Source organism: Anopheles coustani, chromosome 2 (genome assembly GCF_943734705.1).
Source record: "Anopheles coustani chromosome 2, idAnoCousDA_361_x.2, whole genome shotgun sequence".
Taxonomy (NCBI): domain Eukaryota; kingdom Metazoa; phylum Arthropoda; class Insecta; order Diptera; family Culicidae; genus Anopheles; species Anopheles coustani.
Window position 1 is genome coordinate 75,274,787 of NC_071289.1, and position 26,439 is coordinate 75,301,225.

The following is a 26,439-nucleotide window of genomic DNA, read 5'->3' on the forward strand; positions in this document are numbered from 1 at the left end:
ACTGCAAGTACCTGAAGGGTGATTCAAATAATTCGCGTTCCCACTCCGCTTTCTTTGGTTTGCCTTTTGCATACCTTGCAGGCGCAAGAAGTAAGAAAACATGGAAAAGGGGCACGATTCGTGAAGAAACGCTCCCGCCTTGTGGTAAAAAAAGAAAATGGAAAATGTACAACAGTGATCACGAGCACAAAGGTGAGATGCGCCTTTTGGCCCAGCCGAAACCCCACTCTCGCCACTTATGTAGGGTTGTTGAGGTTTTCAAAAAAGGAAACCGCGTGCTTGACGCGCTTCTTGTGGTAATGAAGAGGACGCGAGGTCTATGCCATCAAACCTGGCACGTTTCGCCTCAAAAGCAAATCAGATGGAGCAGAGCGAGGGATGGAGGGATGGTGTGCGATAGGCCAAACGGAGCGTCGACGGATGGAACTCCAGCGTTCCGCCGAATCAGCATGATTTTCCCATAATGAATTCGTGCGACGCATGAAGTGCTGATGATGGATTCAGTATCCTGATGAAGTGTCGCAGCTGGTACGAATCGCTAATAGCGCTACACTCACTCGGGACGGGAATACGATCTAAGGGAAATTGTCTTTTAAGCCGCTGGTGAAAGGGTCTGCTGAAAGACTCTGCTCTGGTTCTCTGGTTCTTTTGTGCCGGCATTGTATTGTATCTTAATTATACATTGACTCGGGATTGCTAGCGTATCGTCTAGAAGACTAAAAGGGAAAAAGTAGAGTTTGACCTAGGTTATAAGATTGTAGATGTATGTACACGATAAGGTTGATAGGTTTATGCAGAGATCGAAAAAAAGTTGAATAGAGATAAATTCAAGAGTCTCGCGACTCTTTTGTTCCTTTAAGAAGTCAATATTTCATTCCAAATGCGCTTTGATGTTTGTGGTCAATAAATTTCCCCAAAATAAAGATATCGACATGACAAAAACGATCCCCAAAAGTATCGTAGACAACACCACACTGAACGCAATCGTTTCCGTTAACGGCGGGCCAGACCAATGTTGGTCCTCTGCAGAGCGGATACTTTTAATGACCACAAGACATTTCTCGCCCGACATTTTGATGACAGTTCGTTCGAATGTTTTGCTCAAATCTGCATACCGCCGCGCCTTGTCCAAGTGTTCTGGCCTTTTTTTTTTGTGCTTCTGTATCTCGTGTGATATGGAATACTTCCGTAGTGATCGATTTTTCTTTTACGATTTCCAAAAGGTCCCGAGGGCCCGAAAATGGCACGCTGGCGCCATCAAATTCCGCCGCATCCGCTGACGGAAACTAATGAGCCACGCGCCTTTTCGGGTCGTATTTTTCCTCGCTGGAAACGCGGGTTGGAGGAAAAAAAGAACAACAGAAATCCCACCGATGGTGTCGGTGAAACGAATGAAATTGGATTCTCCCGGAGATCGGCAGCGGAAATCGCTATCGAAATCGCTCTAAATCGCCGACTTCTCTAAAGTAGGTGTGTTTGTGTTTGGATGTCGCTGGCAGGTGAATTTCGCTTCGCTCGTGTCGGATCACGGCATTAAGGAGCCGGGTTTTCTCTCGTCCTGTTCTGGTGTTCATCTTCCCGATGTTGCTCCTTTGGCGGGGTTAGTGGTGCTTGAGGACCCGGTGGGACCGTGTCCGCGATACTTCTCGCATCCGCAAGAAACGCTAATGCTCATCCGGACCGCGGGCTTTCACGTTCGGGTACAGTTGATTGACGCTGGTAAATTTCTGCTCGTGCCAGGAGAGTTTATCCTCGCTGTACTCTGGAGTAAACAAAAACCGGAAAAGAAATATAAAGGAAGAGACATTCATTTATAAAAAGCATTTGAGCCGCCGTTGAATTCGCAATAAAATTAATTCAAATCGTTATATTTTTAAGAAAAACATAGTCAGTTTGATTAAAACGATTTAACATTGCACCTTTGCAAAGCATAACTTGTATTAACTAATTTAGGGACTGTTTATTCTTGGGAAAGTTTAATTCAAACAAATACAATACAATTACATAAGAGGGGCACTTTTTAATACTTTGCATCGAATTCGGCTTATTTTTGACTTAGAGAATCTGTTAACAAACGTTTATAAGGATTTATGAAATGACACTTTTTGTATGTAGTTACCTTTTGTTTGGTTTCTGTTTGAGTAAGTGAATGTTGAGTACTAAACTCGAATGAAGTTGTGTGAACTAAATAACAAATGATCATAACCAAATCCCTTTGTTGGTAATAGTACGCAACGCTCTGTAACGCATAAATCTATCAAAACTCCTTGCTCGAAACTCACCGGGCAATGCTTCGATCGGCACCTTCATGTGGCCGTTCGGCTGTTTGCTGGCGTCCTTGATGATGTTCTCCGGATGGATGATGCCGGTGCAGCAACCCTTCGGCTTATCGCTGGTCGAAAACTTGACGTGCTTCTTCAGCAGCGAGCCCCGCTGCGGCCGCACCGTGGGCGCCAGCTTTAGCTGGTGTGATGCTACACCTGCGCGTGGGTGGAAGCATAAGTGGCAGAGAGGAAGAGAGGGGGTGGGGTGGAGAGTAAGCAGACACAACGTTAGGAAACTCCAGGTCCGACCGGGTAGTCCGGGTAGGTGAGATTAGCATACTTCCCACGAACGTTCCGTTGATCTGCGTTTCCTCCGGGATGAGCGTACAGTGGGTGTGGGGGCAGATCACGGGACTGAGGGTGCTTTTGGCGGGTGGAAGGCAGGTGGCTGCCGGTGGACTGTACTGGATGCTGGTGGGCTGGAGGGAGAAGAAAAAAGCAACGGAAAGATGCGCAATCGTGTACGGGCCAATAAAAATCTGACACCAACGTAACAACCGGCACCGAGATCTAGAGATAGTGCTTTGGTATTAACCATTGAAAATCAACCCACATCCGGTCGCAATCCGGGCTTTAGCACTCAAGCCGAGCGTTGGCTGGGAGTGCACGGGGAGCAAAAATATCATATTCTTATTCCAAACACCCTTATCGACCCTGTCAACCTGCGGAAGCCCCGTAGAAGACGAGTAGCCTTTGAGGTTTTCTTCAAGCAAAACATGTGCCTACTTAGCATGGCAACGATGTTTCTAATGTGATTGGAATTGCTGCTCGTAGAAAATACATGATTCAAAGTCGGCTCTGTCAAAGTAATGAATGTCGGATCAAACATTGTATCGAAATGAAATTCACTTGCCCACATTGAGATTTTGATTAGATTTGTCACAAACCACAAGAAGTTTAAAGCTAATATAATGAATTTCAAAGCAATTTAGCCTGTCTGATAATTTATCACTGTCAAACCTATTGGAAACCGAAAAGGCGGTAAGATGTCCTTCCGTTACCACTTGGTGTGTGTTTGTCTGTGCATGCGTGTGTGATGTTTTAATCTCACGGCTTAATCTGACTATTCACCGTTTAAATCCAAATTCGGCAGCGAAGACTCCCCCTTCCCCCCACCCCCTGGAGCCTTTTTCCACGGGGATAAATCATTCATCAAATCATCGTAAACGTGCAAAGGGAAAAACAAGATCTTTGCAATGTTATAGCTCTTCCCCACACAGGCCCGGAGGGTTCACAGTAAGAAAAGTGGGGAGATTTTGTTTGTACATATTTTGATTAATGGGGATGCTTTTCACCTTCCTCCTCCCCCCCGCCTCGGGCGAGTCGGAGGTTCGATACGGAAGCTATGAATTATTATTGGCCGAAAAGGGGCCGAAGTGAGTCGAGCCTGGAATTTTCCGACTCACGGTGGAAGCTGCGAATGGATGGAGAATGCTTTCAACGTGCCGAGGAAATGAGAGGCTTCAAGAAGAAAACGTGTTGAATATAGGAAAATGGGAGCAATATGAACCGTTGAGTTTAAAATAGTTTATTTTTCGTTTGAAAATGGGGCTTCGTTTGAAAAACGTTCGAAGATTTCCACCCTTTCAGCACGGATTGGGTGCTATAAAGGTGCCTTAATCAAGGCTAAGTATGAAACTTGGCTTAAAGTCCTTGTTTGCCCAGAAAATCTTGCTCCAGCAAACTCAAAACATTGTTTTGAGTTTTCCACTACGGAAGTTGTAGGGTGAATTGTATCCTTTTTTCTCATTATTTCCACCAAAGTTTATTTTGTTTTGGTTTGAAGCTTATCCACCTTCAAAAATAGTTGATTTTAAATCCTAATTCAAATTAAAATGTTATTAAAACTAAGTTTTGAGAAACGCAGCACCTCTAACATTTGTACCCGGTCCTAAGAAAGTTGTGGAACTAAATTTTGAGGAATATAAATGTAACGAAAAAAAAATTCATTTTCATTAAAATTAATATCTAACACAATATTTTAAAAAGAAAACTGAAAATTGTCGGATTGTTAAAATAGAAGCAAAGCAAAGTAAAGTGAGGAACTAGTTACTTTCGACTAAAGAAACTTAGTTTTTGCTATAAGATCAGAAGCTATTTAAATCAAAATGTGGGCAGGAAAAGCAACTTGAAATCAGATGAATTTGGGGATGCCTTGACCCGGGAATGTATATTTTGCCCCCCGCTCCCTTGTAATTAACGCGATAAAAGCCACCGTTTTGACCAACTGATGCAAGGTTATACAAATTGCGTCGAGTTCAGAGTTGAGGTGCATGAGAAAGTCACCTGAGTAGTCAGGTTTTTGGTATCGTTAAGTTGAAGTTGTTCTAGCGTTATCAAAATGTTGCTTCCAAAACAAACAACGCACACCGTCTGACCTTTTCGGAATGGCGAAGGAACGTGCCGTGAGCAGTTGTCAGCTCGCAGTCTCAGGTTGTTTCTCAACTTGCGAAAAGTAATTAATTTCAAATGTGGCGAGCAACGGTGGAATTCGCACCGAATCGGATATCGATAATTGCCTCGCCAGGCCCTCGTGCTGCGGCCGGCTTCCACGGGCATCACGTGCCCATCGTGGCGGTGCTGATGGGAACGTTTGCTCGGCAAGATTGGTGCTACTACTTACGCAAGTGTACGAGTCGTCTTCGGCTTGCCCGCGGCCGGCCTTGTATTCCTGGTACTGCGATATCACGCACAGCAGGCAGTAAATCTGCAACGGAACAAAAATGCCACGCGAGGCGGCGAACGGTTTGAGCGTTTGGGCGAACATTACTTCTAGTCAGAAACAGTCGGAGCACATGGGTTTCTGCGAATTCCTAGCGTTGCTGTACCACTGAAAGAGGAAGATATGTAGGGTTCGCCTGCGGTTGACAAGCATTGCTTGCGGTACGGTTAGAGGAGAGAGGCTGAAAAATCCTTTTCCTGCTGTTCAAATTTAGCGACGGTAAACATAGTGTTACGAGGGTTGCGTCGGTTATTCACAGTAAAAATTTCAAGCGCTCTTTTCACGGTATTTGCTGCGGTATGTTGAGCACACGCAACATTTGTTTGCAAATAGCATCCGCCTGCCGATTCATGGGATATTTGCGGAGAGCACATCTATGAATTTACAGCCTCAGAGTTTTGCCGGAAAATTTCCACACACCAGCACGTGTCAACATTATTTTACTTCCAGCGAGCGAGAGCAAATCCATCTACAATATTCAATACAGGGAAGTAAAAGGATGATTTTATAGTGTTAACGCGTTGATTTGTTTAGGGGGTGCTTTACTTATGCTCTGCAATCGTTTCCAGGATCGAATACCTTTCAAATTAATTATGCAAATGCAAAAATACAGTTAGAAACCTTAGCAAGGGGGTATACTTACATTAAGACACATTATGAAGAAATCTATCGTAAAAAGCATCGCCGTCAACGGTTCAAACTTCAGCTAAAGGATCGAAAAGAAAAAAACAAAGAGCACAGGAAGGTGAAAACGAATGTCATATCTTATTACTCGGTCCGATGTTGTAGCCCGTTTTAGCAAGCTCCTTCTTGTTTTGCGATAAAAGGATCGCAGCAAGTGGTTTATTATTTATGTTTACTTCCTCCTTCCCTCTCCCTATTCTGAGACAGCTAAACGGGGTTTAACGACAGTGAGATTACCGTTTCTATGGCAATGAGATAGAAAAAGTGGGCGCACTCCACCAGCAGGTCCGCAATCATAACCACAATCCACGGCAGCAGCAGGCCTCGGTTGTTCTGTGAAATGGAAAGCGGAAAAGTGAAAGTGTAAAACAATACTTAAAAACTCGCAAGTGGAAGTAAAAACATGAAAGGAAAGGTCATGAAGGAAAAACAAAGCTAAACAAAAAAAAAACGGAGCAGATTGGAAACGGAAGCCTACCGTCGTTGGCATGGGTTTGGGGGAAAAAAAAAATGAAAACAGCAAAGCTGCCTGGAAAGGCGCATAAAGGCTCGTTTCCGTGGGGAAGGATCATGTGGGCGGCGATGTGGTTTGTTGAATCGTACCATTTTTAATCCGATTAGGACGAGCACCGATGAAAGGACTCCCAAGGTGGCGCAGATGAGCAGCAGTACGTTGAATTTGACGGTGACTGAAAAGGTAAAAATAAAACAGGACCAGATGTTAGGGGAAACGTGCAGCTATGTTTGCTAGTTTATTCTAGCAAAAACAAATCCAACTGCATTTTTTTCACTTTGAACCTCGAAGAAAATTTTCCAAGAATGCAAACTTCGTTCACTTGCTTCGAGCTATTTCGAAAGCCATCCACATTATTGGCAATGAATTTTAGTAATTTCTGATCGATCGATCGTGCTCTAGGAACGTCAAATTTACGCTTGGTATGAGTGAAATTTTGTATTTTCAATAAAAACGAAACTGGTGAAAAGTTTTCTGCCGGAAGAGAAGTTTGAAAATAGTTAAACGATCCACTAACTCATTACTCACAGTAAACAGTCTGAAGAGAAAAGGGCATGACAAATGGTTTATGCATTTTCCAGACAACGTTTTTTTTGGTGTTTGTTCAATCGAGGAAATAAATATCCCTGGATTAATGGGTAAAATATGATAAGCCCCGAAGAACGAATGCTGCACCAAGCGATAAACAACAGTATTGCCGACGGCAGGGCTACAACGTAGCAGAAAACTGAATGTGGGATCAACTTGGTTTAACTGAACTGCACTTTATTATCTGCATGTGTATGGAAAATCAACTTTTTACGCGTAATGAGCTCACGGGATTACGGGTGACAAATTGTGCTAAAATTAAATTGCCTCATGTGCTTATCGAACTTGCTGTTTCGTTCGAATGTATAGTATACATGGGGTTCCACCAAACTACCGAACCATCGCTGGCTTATGTGTTTTTCCCTTTGGTTTGAAAAACTCGAAAGCACGATATGAAGCGGTTTCAATTGGCCTGTTGAACCGTAACGAATATTGTATTCTGATAAACCGAGGGAAGAAATTTCCTTGCTGACATGCTGGTTTCAGTTTCAATAAAGTTTATTATTGGGCCGAGGTAAAATAAAATAAAGAATCCCAGGAAAGTATAATATAACTCATTTTTCCGTCATCTTGTCTTCTTTCCGGATCCATTCGCAAAAACACACAGTTATGTAGTCGTTCACTGCTAATCATTGGGAATGTAATCAAAGTTTCAACGCATTGCGAGATGGATGCAGTAGATACATCTTAAGCTTTTTCTGAATTCCATTTGAAAGCGTCTTTTATGAAATGAGTCATAATATCGAAAGAATTTTTCGAATAAACAGATTCACTTGTGATAACACAAGTATAAGCCCTCACAATGTTGAACTCTCAATTTGAGTTTTCCACAAGTTAAACAGCAAAAACAAGCACATACTATTCATCCCTTCGATATTTGCGACAACATTTTTAATTACTTTTTCAGTTTTGAAGCTAATGTGGGTGGGTTGGATGGATGGCTAGAGGATCATTCCAACATTCGATATGAAATACTCATCCCAATCATATGTATGATGCTCCTTTCAAAAGAATTCAATATTGCTTTCTGGTAAATAGAAAAGATAGTTTTCTATTAAACAATCAGAAAATGGAAGGCTTGGGGAAACTGATTACGTAAAGTGTGTTTCAAATCGGAATGATCTGCGTTAGTTGAACATCACAACTGCATCACTCAGTTGATTAATTGAATGCAACTTCTTCTAGCCACCTTTTAAAAGACTTTCCAATTTAAATTACAGGCAGGTAAGGAGCGACAAGGTAAAAACAACTTGTTTTGAGTTTTTATAACGTTTTAAGTGGGTTGACTCAACTGTTTACCCGTTTCAGAAAACTGCCCAGCATATATTTTCCGGGTCATTCACCTTTACTTATACACCCTTTGTTTTTGTTCTCTTGTTTTCATGGAAAGCGTTGAAACACAAAATAAGAAATTTTATTTTCGTCAAGCTGATTAACAAGATTGTTTTGTTAAGCATCAAACTCCGTAGAGCCCGGGGGCGATAACCAGGGATCTTCCTGGAAGGTGTGAGCGCCGTTTTAAGTTTTCATCCGGCCGGCTAAACCAAGATAGCCCACACAGGCCAAACCAAAACACGACTAAATCGGATTGTTGAACGGAAACATTCCCTCGACAGAAATGCCCTAAATTGCCTCCCGAATTGGAGATTCTTTTCGAACGGGCAGCTCATGAAAAATCATTACCCAATAAATAAACGTTCCGAACGGGGTCTGGAAAACCAATAACAAACACTCTCTACAACCGTTCCTCCAACCCAGGTGTGGAGAGGTCTATTCCTACGTACCTCCCGAAATGGTGTCCCGTTCCAGAAAGCTCTCGCCCATCGGTCTATCCACCTCACCGCGCAGGTATCGCCGTTCCTCGTGCAAAAACAGTGACATCGTTGTGCAGGATATGCTGAAGTAAATCTGCAAAGGGGAAAACAGTTTTCGATCAAAACGGTGCGATTGATTGGGTTCAATTTGTTTTAATTTTACTTGATTTCTTGGTTGGGAATATTCGAAACAGCCTTTGATGGGGAAATTATTTAGATTATGTAAACATTTTTAATTCAATAAAGCCAATCACAAAAGGCTAGAATATTTCAGCGATCCCGAGAGAAAACCTTCCCCAATAATGTCCAATTAGAGTTGAATTCCTGCTCCCTCGGGATGTTGTCGTCAATCTTGCTCAACACGGATTTTTTGGCGCGCCTTTTAACAATCTCCGGCCCTCCCAACATAAAGATCATGAAGATGATGATGATGACAACGAAACATCGGAAACAGCATTGTACCAAAATGTTACCCCGTCCGTCTCACCACTTCCGGTGGACAGATGGACGCCGGTTGTAAAACCTCCTGTTCTACAGTGGAATTTCGCTATCATCGGATTTTTTTTACGTTATTACCTTATTTATTTCCGAGCGTTCAGCTAACGTCTACACAAAGCAAGGATGTTAACAATCACTTTTGGTTGGGAAAGCTGTCCACGAAATTCCCGGCGTCTTGAAACGGGGCACCCAATTTGTGGCATTAAAAATAAAAGCGTATCCCAAATCCCAAACGTAATTAAACTTAATTTCTTTTCCTCAACTTCACCTTCTCCGGCGCGGGCAATTGTTTGTGTGCGTTTATCTTGCGATGGGATTACTCAAATTTCCGTGAAATTTTTCCCCCCGCGCATGTGTGCACAAAGTTTAATATCTTCCGAGAAAGCTTAGCGGTTTGTTTCGTTTAATCGTAGGCTGAACTACTAACCAGCCGAAAGACAAACTGGGCCAGACGATAAAGGCGAAGAAGTAAAGAATAAAAACCGCTTGGTCTTATCCATCTGGCGAAGCGTTTTTCCCTACTTCCGCGTATGGCCTTGTTGGATAAATGTCACCTTCCAGCAATGCAGCTCGGCGGTGGTGAAGGTCGTTCGATGGTTTTTATTTGTTGTGGTTTAGTTTTGTTTCTCCCATTTCACAATCAGTCAAACAGATGCAAATGACACAGTCATTCCGAGCTGGTGAGTTATCTCTTATCGCCAGACGCATCACCAGAAGCACACACACGCGCGCACCCTTCGCGGGAGATAGGGGTTTTCTGCACCCACCCCTGCCCAACCGATGGCCACAGCATGCCCTTATCACCGTGTGATAACTTTGTCCCGGTGTTATTTGCATAATGCAATCGTCACGGTGGTTCCACTTTGGGCAAACAGGCGGACATGCGTTTGTGCCCGGTCAAGTGCAGAGTAAATAATTGAACAATGTTATTGGATTGATTGAATGACAAAAAATAATTACAAACGATCTTGACACCGTTCGTTGCTAAGTTGAAAGCTGCGCCATAGTGCTGGAACAGCTGGTTGTATTTATTTTTTTCCTTTGGAAAATACCTGAAGCAAGTGGAATCGAATTCTATACTACGCACTTTGGTGACTGGAATTGAGTTTATTTCTTTGTTGGTAATTATCACCACTGGAAATATCCGCGCATCGACAACTCGCAAACCTCGAGAGCCATCTTCCGATAATGAATGAACGCTGCAGCGCAACGCTCGTCAACTTGTGTGATAAAAAAATGCACAGTGTTTGCGCTGCAAACTTGGAAAGTCCACGTTTTGGAGCAGCCCTCATTTTTTTCCACCCCCGCACAGTGGACATTCCTGGGTGAAGAAGTGGGTTAAAGGTGTATGTGAGTAATTTACTGTTGTTATGAAATTTGAATTCTTATATGTTATGAATATCATCACCAAAGCATGTCAAACGATGGAGCCGCCTGGTAGCAGACTTGCAACGAGTGTGCTGAAGCAGTTTTTCGAAGAGTACCATGCGACAAAGTAACGACAAATACAAAAACAATACTTTGTTTTACTTATAGTTAATCTCGAAGCTCCCATTATTATGCTAAAGTGGCTTGTAACAAAATAGAACATCATTGTTATGTTTGTGGAATTATTTAATAATATTATTCTCTATTCGATAAAAATCGTGTAGACGAAACCGCCAGTAAAGCCGCGATACGGAATTTGATTCGATTTTGTATGGAACGTTCAGTGGGTGTGACGCTAATTAATTAATTATTCGATAAAATCCAGTTAGCGGTATGTGATAAAACTTCTTTCCAGTGTCAGTACTTATATTCTAGCTTGACAAAGCGAACCGAAAGATCAACAATTCGACGGTTTATCAGATACTAAACTGTGCCTTTATATTGAAGAAGCATGAAGAAAGGATTGTCTAGCGAGTTGATAAGTGTATAACTGCGGAATGTTTTTTTTAAATAGTATATTGTATAGTTCGTTTTGAACAAACAGAAAACAAATGTTTAGGCGAGACCAAGGTTGTATAGATTATTAAAGGAAAACAATCAAATCAGCCTATGGTTAGTTTTAACTAATCAGCTTAATTTATGAACATGAGATTTTTTTGGTCTTTTCTAACTTCTGTACTTTGTATCCCACCTGTTAACCACTGTGCCGACAGCTGGGCAAGCCGTCTATCGAAGGTACGGAACGTGACAGAGAGGCAACTTATTTCCGGAGACAAGAGCGACGAAGGAGGGCCGGAGAAGGTGGAGCTTCGCTGGTTGAAGATGTTGTTTGTGATTTGACTTGTGGCCACTCGAGGAAGGCCTGAGAGTAAGACGGTACGGCTTCCGATAAGTGAGCATCCGATAAATAAGGTCCACCGCGGGTCGGGGATCGAAAGTAGTTCTCCGGAGCGTTTTGTTCGAGGTGCCAGTGTTTTTTGGATTTGTGCTTTGGGGAAGTGATTTTAAAAAATGGCCAATTGGAGTGTAGTGGTGGTGGTGCTTGGTGTGCTGGCCGTGACGTCTGCGGAGGTTCGCTTTCACCTGAACGAACAGAACGAGGTGCTCGGCGAGGCCAGGCCCTTCTTCAAAGGGTCTCGCATCGTCGGAGGAGGCGTTGCCGTCGCGGGACAGTTTCCGTTCCAAGTGGGACTACTCCGGTCAGGCTCGTTGTACTGCGGCGGTTCGCTGATCGAGAGCCGCTGGGTCCTGACGGCGGCACACTGCGTCTACAGTGGTGGAACGATGTAAGAGAGTGGGTTTTGAGTGAGGTTTGTTGTGGCACAGGATGACCAACACGCACCTTCCTACAGTGTTCCAGCGTCGTCGATCACCGTTCTTGCCGGCACGGTTAACCTAAACTCCGGCGTTCGGCGCGCCGTGGCCAGAGTGTTGCCCCACGAACGGTACGGTAACTTCCAGAACGATATCGCCCTACTTCAGCTCCAACTGGCGCTGCCCAGCTCCGCTTCGGTTCGTCCCATCGCGCTCCGATTGACGTCGGTTCCGGCGAGAAGTGAGGTGACCATTTCCGGCTGGGGTCGCACCTATCAGGGCGGTCCAGCGTCCAGCGTGCTGCGCTACAACCGCGCCACGGTTATGAGTGACCAACAGTGTCGGTTGGCGACCGGAATCTCCACCGGACTGATCTGTTTCACGTCACCAGTAAATAATGGCGCATGCAACGTAAGTCTTCTTGTACATTTTAACCCCCTTTCCTCGGGCGTGTGTGTGTGTGTGTCACTGTTGATCAAACACGACCTGCCTGATGTGGTTCCTATCCATTAACTATTCATTTCATATCTCCCCCCATCTCGTACCGAATGCAGGGTGATTCCGGGGGTCCAGCGGTCCTGAACAACCAGCTCGTTGGGGTGGCCAACTTTATCATCAACTACTGCGGATCGACCAGCCCGGACGGGTACGCCAAGGTGTCCGACTTCGTGCCCTGGATACAGGCCACTATGCGCAGATATTAATCATCACCAAACACCGACGCGAAGGGATCCGTTTTCACCGGGAAATTGGATCCCCCGTCCGGCGTAGCGAAGGAAACCCCACCGGTTTTATCACGTGAAGATCGTATTTAAATTCAAAATTCATCTTATTATACACACGGGCTGTGCGAAGGTGTGTAATTTCTCATCTTTTAGCTGATTTCCCCCGAATAAAGAAAATTTATTTTTGCACTTTGGAGTATGATTTTATTTTGACAAAAAAAAACGGATTGGTGGTAAGATAGCTGACCAACAAAAATAACAACGCAAATCAATTTCAATTTACTTTAAACATCTTCATTAGCTCCTGACAATCTATTTTCCCTGCAACACTTTGTGTAAATTTCTGTTCACTCATAAAACACATTTCTGGCGTAATTGATACGTAAACCAAAAAAATGTGACTGTATTTAGGGAAAAAACTTGATATGTCCCAGATTACATAATAAACACCAACAAGTATTCGTTGATAATATAAGACATGGATCATGTTTCCATAAAGGTGGCTTGAGATAATATTAGGAATATTTATATGAATAGATTCACCAACATTAGCCTTCATTCGGGTGACTTTTCATTATTGACATATTTTTTATACGAATTCCGTTTAGCCATCAGAGTTTCCTAAAACTTTAATTCCAGAAGAAGCTTTACTATACAACATATTTACTTTCGCAGTTCATTGTGAATTAAACCGTTCTATAAAAAAATTAAGGTGCGCTTTAAAACGAAGAGATGTTTGCATGTAAAATAAACTAAAAATAATAATCAAAATGTAAGATAAAAATAACCTGCATGCAAAATAATGCATGCAAAATTAACTTAATTAAATAATAAATTCAAATCATAATCAATAATTCAAATCATGAAACTAATTTATCCACGTTCAATTTAAAACAAAAAAAAAATCCACAGGTGACCAAAACTTTTAAATCTAGCCTCGAATGCCAACTTTTTTTTGTGTAATATTAATGTTTCATTGAACAATGAATCCTCCATGCAATAGCTGACCGTCTTACAAACGTAAATAAATCTTCCCCTAAGCGTCTAATATCAACCCACTGACAAATCTCTCGATGGTAATAACTATCGCCATCCCGATAAACGATACCAACTGATTTTCGAACGTCAATTATTTCCCACGCATCATTCTCGAATTATGTTTTCTCGTCCAAACAAGGAAAACTCCATTATGCCGGCCCCTTTTGGGGCAGAAGAAAGACATAATAAGCTTACACGGGCCAGGAGAAGTATACTTTCGCCGCCCGACCATTTGCCTCAAACGTTCTCGACCGCACAAGTGGATCCTTATCCTAATGGAAAGCACGTACGATGAGAGTCTGCCGCGTCCCGGAGACTTGGCTGGAAATGTCAGCTTATGACTTTCGTCGGCAAGATTAATCTCCTTCGGCCCGCTTCTGCAGATAATCATTTTCGCATAAACAAAAGATAAACAAGCGGAAAAATGAACTTCGCACAGCGCCCCGATCGGTTTGCGCTATCTCAAATGTGTGCGGGTGTGCGGGTGTGTGTGTGTGTGTGGTGTAGCTTTGGACCGGCTTTTCCTACTCCCGGAAGTCTTTATTTATGGCACTTTTATCCGCAAACCAGCGCACGATGGGATAACGTTGAGGGGATGGGCGGACATTTAATGTTTTGTTACGAAGTCTCGTCCAGGTAGTTCGTCCTGTCTTGTGAGTTATTTTTGATAAAAATACACAAATTTCAATGCGCTTAGTTCAAATAGATGGAAAAGATAATTTTATTTTGCAAGATTCCGAGCATGACACTGTTTCTGATATAACGTAAAGGATTTTTTATATGTTCTTGGATTTTTCGTAGATTTATTAGATACCTTTTAAGCATTCATTTTTAAACACATAATAAAAAAATTGTCCATGCCCCCTCCCAGTGTGCAACGCTCACTCGAAGCCGGTTCGTACGTTCGCTCATGCGTTCGCTGTAAGGCACATCTTTAATGTTATTGATTCAAATCGTGCCGGCAACATCGACCGAAGGCGCATTCACTGCCGAGCGTGGGGGCTTTAAGGATTCACCCCGGGACCGCCGGGAGATGGATCGTTTGAAGCGCTTCAGTGATCATCTATCGGAGCAGCGGCTTTTACCATGCGTGCGGCAAATCGTACTAAATTGCGCACACCGGGACAAGCCATCGACATCGGTGAGTGGTGATTGATGATGAATTATGTAACGATGCCGGCAAGCGGTACACACGGACATTAAAGAGGAACTTTTCCGATCACCCCCGGTGCCGGCGTGGTGCGGAAAACAAAAAAAAAATGAGCACTGTTTGTTGTGTTTCTGTGCCGGGTTTTCTCGTTCCGTTGCGAAACCACAAATATATAATCGAATTAAGCGACCAACGAATAGACACGAGGAGGAAGAGAAGAGAGAGAGAGAAGAGGAAAGATGCTCGGCTCGGGAGGAGATGAAAAATATGTACTGTATGAAAATCAGATCAAACGGCATCTAATGCTTCACGGATCAACGAATTAGCTTCACACAAGCCGGCACATGATCGTCCGTCGACGGTTGGTTTCGCAAATGGAACCATCGCATGGAAACACTTGAAAAAAGCAAGGAAAAAGTATACCACTGAGTTTCTTTTGGTATTATAATCTTCTTCCTTTTTCTGGCGCTGACCCGGCTCGGACACTTTGGACACAGTTTGCGTCGGCAACGTTGCGTGAAGAAAAACAAACAACATCAAACGTTTTGTGTCCGTTTGCGCGTCGGGTCATATGATTTTCTTTTTCAACCGTATAAACAGAGTCCCACACGCTGATCAAGCTTGAAATATGCAGAAGACGATTTCTCATCGCCTTTCAGTCAGGTGGAAAATGGTTGCATTCAATCGTAGTATATTATAATTTCCCATAGGATAAACTACAGGCTTCTGGGTTCCAATGGACGTAGCCGTTTTGCTGGGTTTTATGAACGAGAATAGGTTCAGAACTAATATCAAAACATATTATAGAATGAAGAGGCTAGAATTAAACGACAAAGAAAGTGAACAAGAGTGTGAAACAATAGAAAGTCGATCTATAATCCTTACTACTTATCATTTCAAAAGGGGTTTAAACTGGTTATTATAAACAACTTATGTAAATATATCACGAAAAATAAATAAATAACGATGTCACCTGAGGCAGGTGAATATTAGGATGTTTTTTGAAAGATACAAATAAAGCAAAATTATTTAAAGTTAAATTTTGTTTAGCCTCTTTGCGTTCTTTTAATGTTTCTACAAACTTTGCAAACAAAGAAAATACAAAAAAATGAATTAATAAACAATATGATGGAAAAAGTTATTGAAATCGAATTATTCGTACAATCGACATCAACTTTACAATTTAAATTAAAAATCGTCATTAGAATAAATTTACAAACAACAAAATAATCCACTATAATTTTTAGTGAATGTAAGCTTTTATACAGAATTTATATAAAAAAATCAACTTTTTATTTGGTTACGCTCAACTAGTCGAATAATGTTTCGTGAAACTCTATATCATCAAAAATTTGCAAAAGAAAAACGTTTTGACTCGATTTGGCTGATTTTAAATTAGTTTGTGTAAGGCATCCAGGAGAGGGGTGTTGTCCACAAACCGGGAGCATCATTAAAACAATAAATAAATAAAAAATTAGGTCGTTCTATTCAATATGTACTAAATAAGTTGTAACGCGTCAATATTGTAAATCTAAAATAAAAATCAAAATAATCTCATCGACTCGCTGCATGAAATTTAATCCTCTAATTCACTCGAAATTGTAACGAATACATTTCAAATGGTTCTAAATTGTTAAAGGCCACAAATTCAACAGAAATTTAATAAAATTTCCTACCCAAAAGCAGAATTATTGTTTCCGGCACCAACTCGATCGTCGGCTGGGTTCGCAAGAAGGGATTCAACGGGGACGACAGTTTGACAACTTCATCGCAAAAACTCTCCACTCTAATGGGCTTTTCCAGCGATTAAAACCGCTGAGGCTGGGGTGGATAATCCAAGCATTAAATGCCGCTTAAAATGTTTTCAATTAAAGCGCCGTTTGAACGTTTCGCACGTCGTCGTTGTTTATAGTCACGCGCGGGTAAACTATCGGCCGGTGGCTCGATTTCACGATCCTGCAACAGTGTTATCCAGCCACTTCGGGAGCAGGACTTCGTAGGAAAGGGAGGAAAACAACAGAAGAAGGATACGCTTGTCTTGTGACGCTCGGATCCAACCAGTAAGCTACCCACGTCGAGAAAAACCCGGGTCGGGTGAACTTTTTCCATCTACTTTATGCAAATGCGCCTACCGGAGTTCGTAGTCCACTTTTTCCACCATCCCACCAAATCAACGCACCGGGTCGGTGGAAATGGGAGGGTAGTCCAGGGAAGAGCGCTGGGAAAACTGTGCTTTTGTTGTGCACCTTTTGTTCCGGTCCTCGAGTCGATTCGGCTAGCGTACTGCCAAGAACATCTCAATGGACGAGCTTGGTGAGTTCTTCAGTACTTGTACGGTTTTCGCCGAATTGTGTCGCTTTTTACCATTTACCGTGTAATGTACTTTTGCAAAGTGTTCCTCTCGATGCTGTGCAATATTTTCCTGCACCATTCAAACCCACGGACGGACGCCAGGGCCAGCTTTCTGCGACTGTTGTGACACTTCAAGACAATTCCCCGCCAAAGGTTGGGAAAAAGTAATTTCTTATTAAGTTGAACAACTTGTTCGCTTTGCCCTTCTCTGAGAAGTTCCTTGTTTACGGAGGCAAACAAGGACTCGTTCGCACAACAGTTGTTTCGAAATTAATTTTAACTATCTACCAGGAAAATTCACCATCTTCCTCCTTGCGGTTCATCTAATCTCCATGTCGAGAATCCCCAGGGTAGGAAATTTGCAAAAAAAAAAACTTCAGACATCGTTAAGTTGAATTGATTGAATATCTTTATCGAACAACAAAGTGGTACATTGTTGAATTTACTCGAGTTTTTCCACACACCAACCAAAATCTGCACGTGACACTGCACGGAGAAGAGACGCTTGAAGTCAAGAACGTAACGCAAGAATAGGTACTTCCTCCTTAAGGACATATATAGCCAACCCGTAATGAATGGAACAAATCATGCTGAAAGCTGTGGGAGAGGGAATTACTGTGTGTTGCGAAATTCTTAAACCTAAGGGCTTTCAGGAGCCTCGGAAAAGCCACACCAATCAATTACGATCAAATCGGTCGTTTTATACACCTGCCTCAACTGGTGATAAAAGGTAACATGTTGGGGGCAAATGAAAATTACAGAATGATTGACGGATTGATTGGAACAAGGGAAGTTTCTAGTGACAGAATCAGAGAACCTCTAAAAGGATCACAATGAGGAAATTTTGCATTAGAAGGCCCTTTTCGGGAACGTGTAAAATTTTCATTGGAAAGAATTACGCAGGCTAGGAAAATAAGGGGTTAAAATGAGTTTCGAATTAAAGTCACTTTTCTACTTTTCTAGATCTGACTTCTAAAATAATAAAGAATTTTAGAATGAAGTCCTTTATTTGGTTTTACTAATTGGGGTTGGGGTTTGGGGGTTGGGAAAATTTACGAAACTTGAGTGAATTGGTTTCATCATAACAAGATTTGGTAAAAGAATGAGATCGATCAATTGGATTGAATGAATCTTGCATGAACGATTAAATTGACACATCACATATCATTTGCGATTGCTTCGGAAATCAGCTTACTTAGGAAGAATTGAGATCAATGATGGAACATTTAGATGACTTGAGCAAAAGAGTGTTATGTAGCATTTGTCTAACATCTATCCAATTATTTATACCAAGACGAACGATGGGACTAGGTCAATATTCCATTCTTGTCATTTAATTTGCTTTCTAAATTTATCCTACAAGTGCGTGCTTTAAGAAACATATGATTGAACAAACAATCTGTATCTCCTTTGGTGCACAAATAATAATTGCACCCAGGTTCACTAATCCAATTAAAATTACATTTCCGCGCGCCCAACCCAATCCGGACCGAACACTCTGCTTTCGCTCGCCCACGCCCTTTACCTTTTGCATAATGCAATTATTTTCCACCAGAAGTTCAATCGGATCGGAAGAGAAGTGTTCTTAACAGGTGTTCTTAACCAAGTGCCGGTTCGTTGCGACGTGTTTTCAATATAATGCAAGCAATTAACGATAAAACAACCGACCGTCTGAAGGGAGCACTTGGAGGAAATTTTGCATAATTTTCGCAAAACTTTCCACGCAACATCAAACGAACGAACTGCCAAACAGTTTGTGTCTCATTAATGGATGCAAATCTGTTCGAATATTGGATTCCCGATTTAAACTTCGAGGAAATGGAATAGGAAGCTATATACCCTTGATGTAACATTCCATCAACTTGTTCCTTGCCACAACCGAACAATGTGTTCCATCGTGTTCGTTTATCAAGAAGTGGAAATTGATGTTCGATGGATAATTTCGAACTCAAGCAAGTGGACCATACGGAACGGTATCGTGGTTGGGAAAAGGAACAATGCCTGACGGAAACTGGACTCCAGTCAACCATACACTAGATCAATATCGTCCTTTGCTTTCAATCACGTGTTTGGGTTCCATTCCCAAGGGAATATCCTACCGAGCTCGCTTCCGGTTCGGACCGAAACCGGGCCTCAGCTGACAAGTCACTCCGGGTGCCCTAATTACCCATCGAAGCTGGTACACTCACACACCCAACCTTCGCTAGCTGACCCTCCCATGGTGGACTCGAAATGACGTTCGGGGGAGCCTTACCAAAACCATGTGACAACGAACATCTGCGTCAAAATCGTTGCTCCCACCGTTCGCCGGGGTAAATCGAACCCGAATGCCAACCATTAGTCAACAAGACAAACGACTGGATGGATTCTGTCAACAGTTCTGGTACGAGGAAGCAAGCTCAGCTAGGTTTGCCTGGCCCTTGGCCCTTGGGAGGATGTGCGAGTCGTGACCGACCGGATGGGGAGGAGGTTCCTCGGAACTGGAAAGCCGATATCGGCCCCGAGCCTAGGACCGGAAATAGATGGATCGTCCATATCGAAAATGTAGCTACCCGTACACGGGAAAGGAGCCAATCACACCGAATTCCATGTCACGAAGCACAATGTGCCTTGTGGTGACACGAGGCTAGTCGTGAGAACTTATGTTTCTTTTCCGCCGCTCAACAGGTTGTTCGTGGTGTGGCCTAGACGTGGTTTGACCCCGGGCGCATATGATTTATCGATTAGTGCTTCCCGGGAGGATAATAATTGAGCTGAACCATAATGGTTTCGGAGGTGAAAACCTTCGTTGAGGACTTTGATGATTTACTGAGAAACTTTTGGGAATACTTAATGGCCACTTCTAACAGATGTTTCGGTTCATTCCAGCTTTCTTTCCATTTACATATTAATCATTATCAGTCAAAGGATATGTGGAGTAAGATATTGGAGTTTCAGAAACAACCGGAAATTGTTTACAAGACATCTAGTATCGCTGAAATAAAGGAGCTATGAGTTATAATCCACCTTCCACAAACTAGTTCTGGTAATGAATACCACCAAATGCAACTCGTCTGTGGAATGTAATAACCCGGTACAAGTTTGCAGGAAACTGCACTGAAACCATTCTTCATCTTGCGCTTGTTTATAGCTCACCCATCTTATCGTTGCCATGATCGGAGGCCCGGAATCCCTTCGGTTCTTGAACGAAGTCCGATTCTCCAGCGTTGGATGGGAGCATATCTCATTGTTGCTCGTCGCTACCGGAAGGAACCAAGCATGCCGACGACTATGAGACGTGTAATTAAACCATTAATCCGTAGGATTTAAGCCTCCCGAAACCACGCGTCGGGTTCTCGGAAGACACAACAACAGCATGCCCGTTGGCGCTGCCTAACAGGAGAGTGTACCGTATGTGCGTGAAATTCTTCACCCCCAACTTCATCGCACATTAATTTGCTCTTGCGGCTTGGCGAGAGGAATCCAAGCTTCGAAATATCCGTAGGAACTTGGAGGTGGACGTTGCTTGTCACAACGATCGAACGGTTTGCGGAGGAAGCCCCTGCTGTCAATTAACAGGTCCTTGTGTGCGGCTTGTGATCGACACCTCGATGCGTGGAGCTGCTTAGCGAACTTTTTTCTTTCGAAGTTTGATGGGATCTGCCAGTTAAGTTGGGAGCTCTGTTTTTGATTGGTTGATAGAATCCATCGTGCCGCGTTTTACGGCGTGTTAATTTGGCGGCTATAAAATAGAAGGGTATTGCTTGGATATATATGGATCCGTTTTAAAAAACTAAATAATAAAAAAAGGAACCTATTGAAATGAAGCAGTTACATATTTCAATGTTGGAAAAACAGTGTTGTTTAACTGTAATTTTTTTTTTATGGTTAGTAGTAAAACATGGACTTTGATTTGATTGGTTTATGGTAACAATTTTAATTCTATATAGACGAAGAGGAAAATGTTTTGTTTTGTTACTTCCACAGTCAAAAAAGTTTAAAATGATGTATTTATAAATGATGTACAGTGTAAAAGTTATTGGTAGAGGTCAAACTATGGTATTGAATACCAGTGATTAGTAGTAAAATATGGACTTTGATTTGATTAGTTTATGGTAACAATTTTAATTCTATATAGACGAAGAGGAAAATGTTTTGTTTTGTTACTTCCACAGTCAAAAAAGTTTAAAATGATGTATTTATAAATGATGTACAGTGTAAAAGTTATTGGTAGAGGTCAAACTATGGTATTGAATACCAGTGATTGTTTTTAAGTTCCTAAGTGTATGCCTTTCCGTGGTTCAAAAAACAATTTGGTTACCTCTCGCAAGTGTAAAACATTCCTTAAGGTTATCTCTTGTTCAAAACCACGTTAGACGTTCTGTGCTGTGATTCAAATGAACTATAGTCGTCGATGAGGTATTGAGGAAGTAATAAACAATATTACATGTTTGCAATATATGCCAAACACCCACACCTGTTTGCTGAATACCTAAGTCATTTATTTTTTAATAAAATATACCCAATCAACATTTTAATTGCAGATTACAATAAAAACGAAGTTTCTACTCCCATTATTAGGTTTGGAAAAGATGTTTTATTCAATTCAGCCTCAGTATTTCACGTCTAAGGAAACATCGTGAAAAGTATAGCAAAGTGATAAGAGAATGTGCGCGTACTTCTTTCACATTCATCACAAATGGAAGATGCATTCATTTTCCTAATCTTACGTATCACAACAATGTAGCAACAAGATGGAACCAATCAGTAAACGTGAAGACATTGCTCACACATTTCACGAAGAAGGTCGCCTTATTCTGCCATAAATCGTCTCACAAATGAATGTACTATGCACACCGAAGCAGCAATGTTATCCTTTTGTCAAACGTGACCTTCACCGTGATCCTTATCCCCTTTTGTTCGAACCGGACGTCCCCTGCACCGATCGGCCATTGTCATGCAGGACTGCGGCCTGTTATTGTACGAGCCTGCTATTATTTTCACGCTTGACGATGATGGTTTCCTTCCGCACCCTCCGCCTGTGGGGATGTTTATGCGAATGTTTTTGTTCCCGCGAACGAACATCTTTCTTGCTCTTGGAGAAGGAAAGAAAGCGGAGAAAACAGTTGTGCATTGTTGCAGAAAGTGACCACCTTGCTCGCCGCTTCCTCCCACCCGGTCGGCGTGGAATGGAGATCACCATTCAGATGACCTACCGGTCAACAATGAGGTCAGAGGCGAGGGTAGTTTTTGGGGGATCGCTCAAGGAGCGCCAAAGGGATAAGGGGCACTCGACGCTAACAAAGCATTCCATTATCAAACTTCCTTGCATCCCACCCACCCCTCGAGACCAAGTTCCGGTCATGCAAGTGTGCCGTGGCATTGAAATTTGAATGCACGTCCGGCCATCCCGGTTGGTCTCTAATGATGGCGGCGGGTGCCGTCTCCGCTACAATACTCCAATGGTCAACAGGTCGCGAAGGCACTTCAGCAACAGCGTTCGAGCGTTCGAGGTTAGACCTAACGAAGGAAAAAAGAATGTCAAATGGAAACATCAAAGAATAACATAAAATAATAAACCACATCACCTTTGTCCGGCGTGACCTTGAGCATGGTTCCAGCGTTGCAAGTGGAGGTGGATGAAAAGATATTTTCCATGTCCAACAGTGACCGCAAAAATGTCCACTCCCTTCGAATTTTCCGCGACACCATTCCGATGTCACGAGCAAATAATATCGCGTATGTTTTCAAATTAATTTATCCACGTGAAAGAAATGCATCCCGTTTGTGTATGTGCGTGTGGAGAGGTCCAGTCTCTACTGGAGAAAAATAAAAACAAATTCGACCTAGGTGCGAAAAGCATTGCAGGTCGTGTATGAAAATAATTACCAGCCAGCCAGAGCGAAGGATGCCAGGTCAGGATGAAGTGGGACACGCTGAGACCATTGAGAGTAAACCACCTAATCCCAGCGCTATTGACCCGGGTGAGTGGAAATGTAGGTTGCTGGAAAATCTGGACCATTTACACCACCCTTCCCCGGACGCCGAACCGGGTCCTTGGTGCGATTTCATGCGCCGTTTTTATAGCAATCGCGTGATGCTCGCCGCCGAAGCGAACGGACGGTACGATGATAAGGATAAATTTAGTGTCCTTTGGCCCGGCTCGGAGCTGCCGGAAGCGTTTGGGGTGATGAAAAAAAAAAAAACCACCGGTCACCCAATGAGGTCAGCGAAATGTGTTCCCATTCTTCACGATTTCGTTTCGCGCCCATCCTTGATTTTTGTCCTTTATTTCAACCTCACTCTGGATAACATCCGGTTGCATTTCTACGCGTTTTTTTTTCTTTTCCCCAAACGCAAACAACGTCCACTGGTGGCCGTAATGATAGATGATTGATTGAGTTTCCGCTTTCCCTTTGTCCGCTCCTCCCCCTCACCTCCTAGTGACCGGAGCTTATCTGAGACCGTAAATCCTGTGTCGGCTAATAGCGTCACGTTTTAGTAGTGCGATTGATTTAATTTCACTCCGGCTGCCTTTAATGGCCGCGACCGACCGGGCGGTGGACGTTGGCGGTTGGCAGGCTAATTTGCCTGCTCAATTTAATCAACCTCGGCACCGGCCGGCATCGTCGCCGCCGTCGTGTGGTATGCAATCATCTCGAGGCTCAAAGAGTGCTTGTTGCTAAACTAATTACACGTTGTCATAATCAATTTGAGTTAAGGGCAACATTATTCTTTTCTTTGTGCAGACCCGCACGCCTGTTCGACCCGAGGATGAATTTTAAATAACTAATAACATTTCGAACCATAAATTTTCAATTTTTATATGACAAGGTTATTTGAGTTTAATTTAGACAAGTCAAAGGTACGGCAGATTATATTTTCCAGAAAGCTTATTTTTAAATTCATCATTTGAAGGTCAGTCAGGAATCAATAACACTTCAAACCGTTTTCCCTCGATCGTAAGAGGATATTAAAATCCAACCTTTTCGTGGAAGCATGCCTTGAAAAACGTAAACAAGCACCCTGACATGAAACACCCACTCTTGTGATGAAACGCTCACACCGAACACCGAAAGTTGTTAGGAAGGTACAGTAATCCGTACCAAAAGAAACTTTTAATCCTTACCAACTCAGTATTAGAAAATTAGATTTTCTAAGAATGTAGAGGTACATCCCTCGTTTACAATTCACTCGAATAGCAAAAAATTTAAGCACTTACCTAGCGACTATGCATTGTTGTACACAAAATTATAAATTTAAAAGAGAAGGTGAGAGTGACTTTAATCTTGAAAATCGCAAGTGATTACAGCCTACATTTATTAAAAAAAAACTTTTCACACTTGTCGAACGCTAAGATGCGAAATTGGGTGAGCCGCAAAAGTCAGCAACTGATCACACCTTCTTCTCTACCCTAGAGAGAAACTCCCGTGACGAAGGTTTGACAAACGTCCCTCCTTCAACCATCAACAGGTTTGGCTAAAGCCCACCAGAGACGGCTTTACAATTCGTCCAAACAGGTACCCATCCGAAGCAGGTGCGGTCCACTTGGGAGCAATATTTTACGCCACCCAATTAACCGTTGATGACTATTACTAAACTCGTCAAACAACATGTCAGCACAGCAATGTTTTAGCGGAACTTTTGTGACCACCACGAAGATTCGCTTTTACTTTCTCTATTGTTTGATCTACAATTACATCCTTCGCTCTTCACCAAGTTTCGAGCGATCGATTGCGGTGACGAAGGAGGTTTACCAGGGGACAGTCGCTTGAGATTGTTTTAAATCCTGGCCAAACCATGCCTTCGCCAGTGAATCTGATGAAGGGTGTGCTTTGCTGAAGTGCTTTTAACCGACAAAAATATCCCCAAGGGACCGGATTGTAAATAAACCTCCATGATATTCGTTCTCATCGTCCGACCCACTTTGGGTTGTCGACAGACGGTGCGGTTTGTCCACTGTTCCGTGGGCGAGCGAGCGTCTTTAAATCCGTGAAGTTGCAAGGCGGTTATTAAATGTCTAATCGTGTTCTGCATTACGGGAATTTGTGTGGCAAATGTTCAATACAGGGTACAACTTTTCCAGCACTTACCAGTGTGTAGATGACACTCGCAAAGCTGCCCTTGCGGACGCTGTGCCACAGGCAGCACGAGTGTAGGATGGCCATTTTCCGATGCCGGGCAAAATGTCAAGAAGGCTCAAATATTCCACTTCGAGCTCACCGTTGTTTTAGAAAATTAACACACTCTCCTACGCTTTCAGAAACTTTCACTCTTTCCTTTTCCCTGTGGATAACTCAATCGATCACCACACACAAACACAGACACACACACAAGGGAGCGTAGGCGTGGAAATGCCGTTCATCAAGTACTCCCGGGACTCCCTGGCTGACCTTTTTCGTTCTGGGCAAGAAATGGCATGGGGTTCGACGAAGTGGCTCACATTAGCAAACAGTTCGTTCAGCGTAGGGTGGGTGCGTGTCCGGTGCTGGCGTTTTCCCAACCAACCAGATCCATTTCCCTTCGGGCACTTAGCGAGTTCACTTGACTTTTATTTCGTTTGTTTTATAACTGAATTTAACCGGTGGCAGCGAAATGTAGTCCGATTTGGCGAAATGTTCACTGGAGGCCGCAAGTTGAATAGCTCTGAAATGGAGAAAAATGGTAAAAAAGTGAGTAAAACCACGAGGATGAAGATAGATTGTGTTAAAGTGGCTTAATGTAGGTGGTATGTTTTTCCCACTAAAAAAAGCCTGCTCGATCTTTGCTCATAAAAAATGTAATGAATTTATGTCCGTAGTCAGTTGAGAGAAACAAACCAGTTACAGTAATTGTTGACGATTTGTTGCAGGATGAAAATTGATCGGTCCAAAACACTTTGCAAAGGAATGATATCTTCTTTGTTTCTACAACCGAACTCTTGCTTGCATAATTTGTCCATGAATATCAAATTCCAAATACAAACTTCCGCTCGGAACAATGAACCCCCAATACATAAAGGTACCTGCAACTTGAAACGAACACAGCCGGTTTTATAAATTTAATAATAATAAGAGATGGAATTACTCATGAAATGCTTTTTTGATGTATAACAAACGAAAGTTTGCTCGATACATTTGAACATAATTCAGTGAATTATTGTAATTCAGTGTCATGTAATTCAGTGAATTATTCGCAATTAAGAAAGCGCGTTTGTCTAACAAACTTATCTTTTCCCTTAGTTACACTCTCCTTTCGAGTAAGCCAATTTATGTTATCAAAAGAATATGTTTTACTCTAAATATTTGATAAAATTATTTTTTGAACTTA

At 42.5% G+C, this 26,439-nt stretch overlaps 2 protein-coding genes across 2 annotated transcripts; one reads left to right on the top strand and one right to left on the bottom strand.

Annotated features, from left to right (window-relative positions):
* Positions 1 to 1,664: 1,664 nt before the first annotated feature.
* On the bottom strand, positions 1,665 to 25,298 carry LOC131265020 (uncharacterized). The gene is made up of 9 exons (XM_058267281.1): positions 25,224 to 25,298; positions 8,617 to 8,740; positions 6,334 to 6,419; positions 5,968 to 6,063; positions 5,690 to 5,752; positions 4,948 to 5,031; positions 2,605 to 2,743; positions 2,283 to 2,480; positions 1,665 to 1,762 (listed from the first exon to the last, which is right to left on the bottom strand). Exons 1-9 carry the CDS (start codon positions 25,296 to 25,298, stop codon positions 1,665 to 1,667), a joined length of 963 nt encoding a protein of 320 aa, XP_058123264.1.
* On the top strand, positions 11,532 to 12,807 carry LOC131263211 (serine protease SP24D-like). Its single transcript, XM_058265378.1, has 3 exons — positions 11,532 to 11,858; positions 11,925 to 12,297; positions 12,441 to 12,807. Exons 1-3 carry the CDS (start codon positions 11,584 to 11,586, stop codon positions 12,588 to 12,590), a joined length of 798 nt encoding a protein of 265 aa, XP_058121361.1. The 5' UTR covers positions 11,532 to 11,583; the 3' UTR covers positions 12,591 to 12,807.
* Positions 25,299 to 26,439: the final 1,141 nt, after the last annotated feature.

Coding starts and splice junctions, on each gene's coding strand:
- LOC131265020 (XM_058267281.1), bottom strand. CDS start 25,298: ATGGCCATCCTACACTCGTGCTGCCTGTGGCACAGCGTCCGCAAGGGC. Junction 5,032..5,689: donor TCTTCATAATGTGTCTTAAT/GTAAGTATACCC, acceptor GTTCCGTTGCAG/ATTTACTGCCTGCTGTGCGT. Junction 2,481..2,604: donor CAACGGAACGTTCGTGGGAA/GTATGCTAATCT, acceptor ACCCACGCGCAG/GTGTAGCATCACACCAGCTA.
- LOC131263211 (XM_058265378.1), top strand. CDS start 11,584: ATGGCCAATTGGAGTGTAGTGGTGGTGGTGCTTGGTGTGCTGGCCGTG. Junction 11,859..11,924: donor GTCTACAGTGGTGGAACGAT/GTAAGAGAGTGG, acceptor ACCTTCCTACAG/TGTTCCAGCGTCGTCGATCA. Junction 12,298..12,440: donor TAAATAATGGCGCATGCAAC/GTAAGTCTTCTT, acceptor TACCGAATGCAG/GGTGATTCCGGGGGTCCAGC.